At 37.1% G+C, this 9,588-nt stretch overlaps 1 protein-coding gene across 1 annotated transcript; it reads right to left on the reverse strand.

Moving 5' to 3' along the window:
* Positions 1–180: 180 nt before the first annotated feature.
* LOC145233158 (SMAD family member 3-like) lies at positions 181–8,558 on the reverse strand. The gene is made up of 10 exons (XM_080097826.1): positions 8,304–8,558; positions 7,871–7,924; positions 6,473–6,642; positions 4,884–5,024; positions 4,300–4,398; positions 4,192–4,236; positions 2,915–3,127; positions 2,137–2,274; positions 1,237–1,381; positions 181–555 (listed from the first exon to the last, which is right to left on the reverse strand). Exons 1-10 carry the CDS (start codon positions 8,498–8,500, stop codon positions 432–434), a joined length of 1,326 nt encoding a protein of 441 aa, XP_079953952.1. The 5' UTR covers positions 8,501–8,558; the 3' UTR covers positions 181–431.
* Between the last annotated feature and the right edge of the window lie 1,030 nt (positions 8,559–9,588).

Here is a 9,588-nt window from a genome sequence, read left to right on the forward strand (position 1 = left end):
TTGCATAATTCATTGTTTTTTAGGCTGACAATTAAAGTTGCCAAAAACAACACTGACATCAAAACACCTGAAAACCGAATCCAACTCCACCACAAAAAGCGCGACAAAGTCACCAAAAATATCACATCTCCGACTTAGAAATATTTTAAGTCCGACTTTACCCCTTTGCTCAAAATTGCATACGATTGATGTGTGTGTTTATTTACACTACACGCGCAGCACAGTCACAAGCATTCACAATTTAATTTTTGCACTGAACGGCGGAGAGAAGAGTAGTCTGCAACTGCTACATGATGAACTTTCGCGAAAATGTACAGGAAGGGGGCGGGTACCAAGCAAAGCAAAGATGTGTGAAAAAGAAAACGATAAGAAGGGCAGTTGAACACAACAGGTAACGGTATTTACAATGCTGTTTATGGCACTTTATGTATTTATGACACAGATGAACATGGAATTTTGGGAGATCCCATCTGCGTTAGAACCTTGTCAAGCCACTGGAGGGGGCCATTGAGATGAAGTTCTATCCAACAGGGGGTGGCCGTAACAGTTTGTCTCCTGGTTTGTAAATGTAAATTTGTTTGTGTAAAAATGATTGATTTCCAGTAAATAAAAAAGACTACTGGCACTTACAGTAAACCACAGGTAATCCGGACCCGTTTGGATCAAAAATTTGTCTGGATTAACCAATGTCGATTAGTTGAAGCCTTAGCACATTACAAATCATTTGTACCTTAAGTTTTGTGCGAATTAGGTGAAGACCTGGATTAACCAAAACATCTGGTTTAACTGAGGGAGCTAATTGACATGGGTTAATCCAGATCTTCGCCTAATCTGGACAATATGGTTTGGTCCAAGCGGGTCCAGATTAACACAGGTTTACTGCAGTGCTGGATTAAGGGTCTGCTGGCCTGTAGGCACATTCTATAAGTGGCCCGAAAATCAGGGTTGCCAACTAAAAAAATAGAATTATCAGTGTTGCCAAATCATTGTCACAAAGATCAATGTTGTAAAGTGGCCTGGATTTTTGACTGGCCTGTAGGCACATGCCTACTTTGCCTAATGGTTAATCCGGCACTGGTTCACTGTAAATGTTACTTGGATGATATGTACCCCAAGTTTATCTATGGTTTACAATAAAAGACAGGCATGTAATCAATCTGATACATAGCAATCAGTTTCACAATGTGTGTCAACAGAACATAATATTCCAAGAGCAAAATAAAGTTGTACACACACCTGTATTCTGCTCCCCAGCCCTTTACAAAACTCATGCGGATGGTACACATGCGTGTAAGTTGGTAAACCGCTTCAAAACCTTGGTTCACCAACTGCGAGAGCAAAGCTGCAAACTCTTGGTTGTTGAAAATCTTCAAGTTACAACCTGTATTAAAAACATTGAAAATATTGTTTTTGCTTGTCATATAACAATACAGTCATAAACAGCGGTGGGTTTCAGTCGGTTCGCAACGATTCTATAGAACTGTCTCACAAAATTTTACGAGATCAGCGAAATGGTAAGCATTAGTGTTTACTGCCCAATGGACTTTTTGTAACAGAATTGGCTGAAAAATGTGACTTTTGTGATAGAACCAGTTGGCAAAAAAAATTAATTCCACCACTAGTCATAGAGCCTGGTTTTTATAGGAGAAAGTAAATTTAAACCACTCATCATGAACCACGACTTGAAATAAAATCATGTCCGACAGAAGAAAAGAAGATGGTAGACATAAACAGTACATGCCCTTGAAAGAGGTTCTCCCATATTGTGTGGTGTGGTATCGTCTGCTACTGCAAATTTGAATTTAAACAAATCTTTCATAGCTCAAAGGGTGCCTAACCAGTGGTGGGATTCAGCTGGTTCGCACCGGTTCTATAGAACCGTCTTACGAAATTTATGAGATCAGCGAACTGGTTACTGTCAATGGACTTTTTGTACACAGAACTGGCTAAAAAATATGACTTTTGTGATAGAACCGGCTGACAAAACATTTGAATCCCGCCACTGTGCCTTGAACATCCAGTAAAGAGAAGAGAGTAAAAAAAGACAAAAAATCACAAACAGTCCAGTCATAAACAAAAAAGTTGCCAATTGAAACAACTATATCAGTGGATCTTATACAGATGTTTTTGTCCTACCTGGTGGAATTTTCACCACTGTAGCTGGATGCCAACCATATCGCTTATTACAATTTGGACTTTGCACAAAGATTGAACTCTCACCCAGACACTCCGCAAACACCTCACCTCCAATATAGTACAAGCGCACACCTTTGCCTGGGAAACAAATATGTAAATGCGTTGAGATGTTGGAAATTTTAGCAATAGCTCAAGCAAACTTTTAAAATCTTATTGTCAGCTTGTCAGTGGATGTTTATGAAATATTTGGAAGCTTATAAAACTCAAAAAACGAAAAGCAAAAACGAATCACATATTTATGCAAATTAGTTTTGGTACAAAAATAGTGCATTATTTTTCGATTCCTAAGGACAAATTAGCAAAAAGCAACAGGCCAATTTTAGCCTTTTGTATACAGTTAGCAAAAAAAAAACTAGAAAAAATACTCCCAAACCTACAGTATACATAATCTCTATCAAATTGTCCTTAACTGTGTGTTTAGTGATACCTATAAGTTGACGAAGAGTAACCCCTCATCATGTGGTGGCCAAGCTGACAATAACTGTTTATTGATTACTTTTGAGTGGTTTTTAAAGACATGTGGTTTATCTTTTAATCTTGATGTTTATCAACGACGTCTTCAGACTTATACAAAACCTAATCATCATTTAACAAGTTCTTAACTACAGATATGTGCGCATTAAAAACAGTTGCTGGCGCTTGTGCATATAAAAACTGTCTGAGTGTTTCTTGCTATATAAATTACAACATTAAATTTAGGTTAAATCGCTGTACTTACCAACGTGCCGTCTTGTGAGTTCAATCTGTTGGTTTCTGTTTATATTAGATAGCAATCCCAAGCAAAATCGTTCAGAGTTTGAGGGATCTGTAAATCCATCCACAGTAAGTGATGGTTGCGATGCATGGAACGTTTCACCAACTCGCTGGTTCATTTCGTAGTAGGATATCGCACACCAGAAAGGTGGTTCGCTGTAAGCCACTGGTTGGGCATCTAAACAAGATGTATTATGTGAAGGTTTGGCACCACCACTTCAGGCAAAAACAACGAAATAAGGAAAAAAAGACTGTAGTTACTATGGAATTATGTTCTAGACCAGTGGTTCTCAAACTGTGGTACGCAGGAACTTTTCAGGTGGTACGCGAGTAGCTTTCTGCTATACCTAATTTAAGTCCAATCTAAAATTGCAACTCAACTGACCCAACTGATCAGCCCTGGTTTGGGCGAAAGTCGTGTTTTGGACATTCTTTGAAATTGCTAAATATGCAAGCCAGGTTGAGAAACGGGGCCTATTTCTTGGTCTATCCATTCAAACAGGATTTAGGACTTTAGGTGGTACGCAGCGATAAAAAAAGTTGTCAGGTGGTACGCGATCCATATAGGTTTGAGAACCACTGTTCTAGACAAACTACCAATTTTCAAAACTTGAAACAATATGTATATATATATATATGTTTAATAGTATGCCAGGCCTACTGAAACCGTTACACAGAATCAAGCCGGCCTCTCAGCATTCCCACATAGCAATTGGCAAGGCACAGACTAAAAAACTCTAGCCTGCGGTGGAATTCAAACTCACAACAGAAAGCCTTCCCAGACTCATGCTCCGCAAAATGAGCAACACAGACTCAGTGGTGAACCTACTGTAGGTCGAATTGCAAGCCATTTTGCCTGCCTTGTATGCTGCATATGTAGTAGGCCCCTCCTGTCATTGGTGTGAATCCCATCGCAGTCTAGATTTTTCTAATCTGTGCCTTGCCATATAAGAATGGTTGGGAGAGTGGCTTGGTTCAATGGTTGGAAGAGTAGCACCTTCAACGGGGCAGATGTTCTGTGATTTATGTATGAGTATGCTATGGTCGCTGGTCTGCGGCCGGTCCCAGTATGAATGAATGTATCTTAGCAAAATAAGTGTTAATGTTGGGTATTTTGCAAAATACTTATATGATGCATTAAATGACCAGAATGTACTAAAATCCTGGGGTGGATGTAGCATTCAAATAGACTTTAAATGTAAATGTTGTAACTGAAACTGACACAGTTAGAAAACAACTTACCCAACATTTGCGCAGCTAGGTTTGGTTGGTAAGGCATTTCAGTGTCTGAAAACAAATCAGTATAAAAACAAAATATAGTTGAAAAGAATGATAAATAACGTCTGTTACCAGAGTTGTATGTTGGTGGGTGTGGGCTGTTAGCAACACTGTTCCCATCAGGATCTTGTGCTTCACTGTCCTCACTGATATATCCAGCTGGTGGAGTATCTGTTAAGAAATTGTTTTCAATGTCTATAGAAAACACCGGGTAACTTTGCTACATTGTTTGAGAAAGCATGATGTATTGGTAATAAAATGAAAAAAAAACTTATACTTATGGCTTCATAACCAGGGAGTCGAACTGGAACTGAACCCGAACCCGCAAACTGGTTTAAGAGGTTTATTTCATTAAACCCGAACTGCTAATAATGATTTCCTAAAAACCCGAACCAGAGTTAAACCCTTACAGGGCGTATCAAAAATAACAATACACTGTCAAATTTCTTCTGCCCTAACCGCAACAAAACCCGAAAATATACATTTTTAAAAACCTCAACCGAACCCGAACCAAATCTAAACCCCTAAAAACAAAGTGAACCCGAACCGAACCTGAACCCATATGATAAGCTGTTCGACTTATAACACTTAAGTAAACCAATGATTTGTGTTTTCTGAAGCAACACATGGTCAATAAAATAGTGACAAAAAATTACCTGGAATCCCAAATTTTGGTGATGGCTCGAGTCCGCTAAATGTTTCGTTTGGAATATTGCTGCCTTCAATATTTATGGGAGGAAGCTGATCTCGAGAGGGAACTGGTTCAGTTGACTTGGGAACAAGAACGGGAGGCAAGGCTGCAAAAAATCAACCAGTTGTTCAACAAGCTTACTACAAAGCTTGAGTTCAAAAGCCAATACCCAAAGTACATGATTTATGGACTTTCTTGACATTACTGAAACTTTTCGGTAAATATGAATGACAAATTGTTTGTATGTACTGATTGTTGTTTTTTACTGATACACTTCAATTATGGTTACAAGAATGACCTTAAAGTTATGGCTTTTGCTAAACTACACAAATACTTCTTCTACGTACATAGTGGTTTTAAACTTGTTCCCATATTAAAAATCATTTCGAAACAGTGGTGTACCCAAGGGTTTTTTTTGGGGGTCCGGACACCCCCCCCTTTTTAAAAAGTTGTGCGTAAATTAAATAGGCCAAAATCGTTCCGTTTGCCACTGCGTGATAACAGGGAGTCGTTATCTCAAAGACGCGAGCCTTTAATGTCTTTTATTCGCTTGTTATCTAATCGCCAATTGTGACGTAACAAGGGTTTAATAAGGAGGTTTATGCGCTAACAATCGGAAAGTTACGTTCCGGCTAGGACGCTGGTAGCAGTTTCTTGCCAAGTGGTAACTGCACTAAGTGCAACATATCAAACTGTTTTTGCATTTGAACAATTTAAAAGTGTTAAAAACGTGTAATGTTGTGTTGCTTTGATCCGCCAAACACGTAATAGTTTGCCAAAAACATTAGATCGATGTAAATCGAGTTATGTTATTAGGGTAATTTGTTACTTGCCAGGCACAATTTATGCCTTCTGCGGTTACCACCTTTAGTGCATTCGTGACTTTGCGCAACGTAACAGTAGGATTACCGCTTCAGCAAGAGATTTAGTTCTTTAGAAATTGGACCCTGTTTTTTTAAGCACGGATTTTGATTACCTGACAGTCACGCTTATTTTGCAGCTGCAGTTTGGCTGAGTAAGCTAGATCGCAGCGGCGAAATCAGAAAACTACAAAGCTTTCGCTAAAATTACCTGTTCTTCCTGTCAATTAGATGGGTAGAGAAACCGCCAATTTTGGAAAAAGTGCTTTGCCGCATAACGCGCCGTTTTGAACGACGTGTGACGTCATTAGGGATTTCCCCCCAAAAAAATTGTTGGACCCCCCCTTTAAAAATTTCTGGATACGCCCCTGTTTCCAAATATAGAGTTTCAGTCATCTACTAAGATATTAACGACCTTTTGCGTAATATGTTTATATTCCGCAAATTCTAAAAGGAAAATCTCAGCGAAACTAGCAATATTTTACAGCAGAAAGAAAAACATCGAATAATAATATACCATTAATCAGTTGTGTAACGTAGTTTTGATGCAGTATACACTTGGATATACAGTATACCCTGTTGAAGAGCACTGGTTTACTATTTCCGAGATGTTTACACATAAGTTTCAAACAAACATAGAAAAAGATGCCCAGATACAATACAATATATATATATATACGAAGAAACTATTTACCTGGGGCCTCTACTTTATTGTAATGAAAAGGTTGAATGCAAATTTCATTAGCATTTTTTTCAAAACTATGTTCGCAAGATGAAATGCTTGATAATTCCACTGCGGACTTCAGATGGGGAAAACGCCAGAATCTACAAGCCCATACATGTGGCAAAACCATGTTCCGAGAACTGAAAAATATGTAATTGTGAGTTAATACGAATCAAAACATTGCATTAAAAAAATTCTAAGACTAGTTCGTATAAATTAATCAATTCTATTTGTTCAATTTTTAACACAAAATGCCTACTATAGCGAAACAAAAAATCCCTATTTGAATATGTATAACCTACCAGAAAAAACATAATATGTTTCTTGAAAATACACATTGTGCCTCCTAAAGATAAATGGACAAAATACTGCACACTTGAAGGAATATATATGTACACCAGTGCTTAGGGTATCTCTAAACCAGTGGTTCTGAACCGGTGGTAAACATACCACCAGTGTTCTGCCGGAGCTTTGGAGGTGGTAGCGAGTAGCTTTTTGCTATACCTAATTCAAACCAGATCATAAAACTTAACTGACCCAACCGAAAAGCCCTGGTTTTGGGCAAAACCGATGTCTTGAACATCTTTGGAAACTGCTCACTTTGCTGGTTTCAGATATATATATATATATACTGTCCAAGTCAAGAAGAATCGGCCTATGTCCTTTGGTGGTATGCAATCAGTATGGGGTTGAGAACCACTGCTCGACACAAATCTTACAGGCGCAACTAAACTTAGTGATGGGACGATACCAGGTTTTGAAGCGAGTACCGATACCGAGTACGAGTACCACATGTATATACCTTCGATACCGAGTACGATTACCGAGTATTTAAGTGTAGCGTTGTACTTAGTTGTATATCACTGGTTAATTTATCTGCCATGGTCGGGGTACAGACGTGCACACACACATGCCGAAAAATGTAATCACCACAAGATAGCGAAAAAAATATACGTAACCTAGCGGAACTTTTTCCCGATTTTGTGCTGTCCAAAGCAAATATTGGCCAAAAGTTGCCCGCATTCTTATGGTGTAAATCGGCCTTCGGTACTCGCATGTTGGTATCGAAAACTGAGACAAAATATTTCGATACCGTGTACCGAGTACTCGTCCCATCACTAACTAAACTTGACTAAACTAAAACATGATTACTTATTCTTTTGACTCACTCTTACTGGAACCTTGTACTCAACTTCATATTAGTGACTCTCATTCAACATCTACTGCACCTGAAACACTAATAAAAACTTAGCCTTTTTTTTACACTGTTCTAATGGTACAAATGCAAATGCCCTAGGTGCCTTTGAATCTCAACAACAACGACATTGTATTTTTTTTAGAATGTAAATCCTATTAATGTCAACTTACTCTCCATTTGTGTTGATAACATCTGGATTTTCCCATAAAGTTTTCCATTCAGAACTGTAAAAAAACATAAAAATTGTAAATCACCTGGTCATTATTATTACCTGTTTCAACTAGTTATTTTCAACCTTTTTCATCTGGATGACTTTTTAGCAAATCAGTGTAAATGTTGCCCCTCTTTCAACAATTTCCATTGTTTTTTAACAATAAAAAGATTAAAGTTGTATTTTAGGCAAAAAAGAATAGAAGATACCAAAACAAAACCCATTGTAGATTATATGTACTTTTATTTTTATCAAAAGCCTGTGCTGCCCCAGTAAAATAGCAAACAGCCCCCAATGGGGTCGCAACCCATATGCTGAAAATCACTGGTTTGAAGTCAAAAAACTTTTAAAATACTTCAAAACTACAGAAAAACGAAAATAAAACAGCTTACATTGATACAGTAACACATTGTGTGTGCGATGTTCTGTCCGTTACAGCTTTTTCCAAATCATCCAACATCTTCCCTTTCTTGACCTTCTTGATAAGTGCTCTAAGAAACTTTTCTGTCTGCTTTTGTTCGGGGTACGACAGTTCGAGCGTTTTTGCCCCGAGCAGCTTTTTTACGGTAGTAGTATTAAACATGTTCATTTTTACTTAAAAAAATCTGTACTAAAGAATAAAAACAACCTGTATATAAAAAACGCCAAATAAATAACAGACAATATTTAAGGGCTGCTCTTAAATATGCCATCTACGCAATCTATACGCAATAAACTAAAAAAACTAACTAAGATGTTGACAGTTAGGGCTATTAGGGTCTGGGTGAGGGTTTATAACAAACATAACTATATAATTTAATCTCAGATACATTTTGGGCTTAATTTTCTTACAAGTGTTAACATGCGGCACCATACAGTATTTAGTACCACTCTTAACACACATGTGAATATTAAGCCTAAACTGGGCATCTAAAACTAAATTATAGTGTTATTTTTATTATAAACCCTCACCCAGACCCTAAAAGCCCTAACCGTCAACATTTTTAAAAGTTGCATATGTTTTATAAGTATTGTGTATAGATTGCGTATTTTAGAGGAGCCCGTATTTAACAGGAAAAGAGACCAAAATCAACGAAAATTTAAAAACATCTATAATAAGTTTTAAGCCACAGACATTTGTGGATCCTTTATTTTCAATACGAAATAAAATGAAATGTCAGTTTTTGTCTGATTTAAATAGATATGCTGACCATCTTTCATTTGTGAACAATAGAACATATTTCTGGAAAGTTTATGCACATTAGTATAAAAATAACTTTTAGGTGTTTAAACAAGGTTCACTTCAGAATGTTTCACTAAAGAAATCATACAAAAGGAAATCCTTAAATGTTTTTACTTCTCGCTTAACTATAAAATTTAAAACCAGAAAGACTAACAACAAACAAAACCTCATTTTATTATGATACTCGGTTTTGCTACTTTGACAAAATTGATTCCAGAATCCAGACTCATATTTTGTAAGAAATACAAATGTTGACCATTCCAAAACTCCAAAAGTAGTCAAAATCTTCAATATTTCCAACCTGTTTATTGTTCATTTGTTTATGTTGTTAAAAATGTGTGCATTTTTTCTATTATTTTAATTTTTGGTAAAAAACTCCCAAATCACTAAGGAAAACTATGCCGTCTGTTTAATCTGTTAAAAAAGCGAATTAATCTTTACCGACGTTTAAGGAC

This window comes from Phallusia mammillata, chromosome 6 (assembly GCF_965637545.1).
Source record: "Phallusia mammillata chromosome 6, kaPhaMamm4.hap1.1, whole genome shotgun sequence".
Lineage (NCBI taxonomy): Eukaryota > Metazoa > Chordata > Ascidiacea > Phlebobranchia > Ascidiidae > Phallusia > Phallusia mammillata.

Excerpts from the sequence above, each read along its gene's own strand:
- LOC145233158 (XM_080097826.1), bottom strand. The coding sequence starts at position 8,500 with ATGAACATGTTTAATACTACTACCGTAAAAAAGCTGCTCGGGGCAAAA. Across the intron at positions 7,925-8,303 it reads CAATGTGTTACTGTATCAAT|TTCTGAATGGAAAACTTTAT; the intron begins GTAAGCTGTTTT and ends GTTTTTTTACAG. Across the intron at positions 5,025-6,472 it reads CAATAAAGTAGAGGCCCCAG|CCTTGCCTCCCGTTCTTGTT; the intron begins GTAAATAGTTTC and ends GATTTTTTGCAG.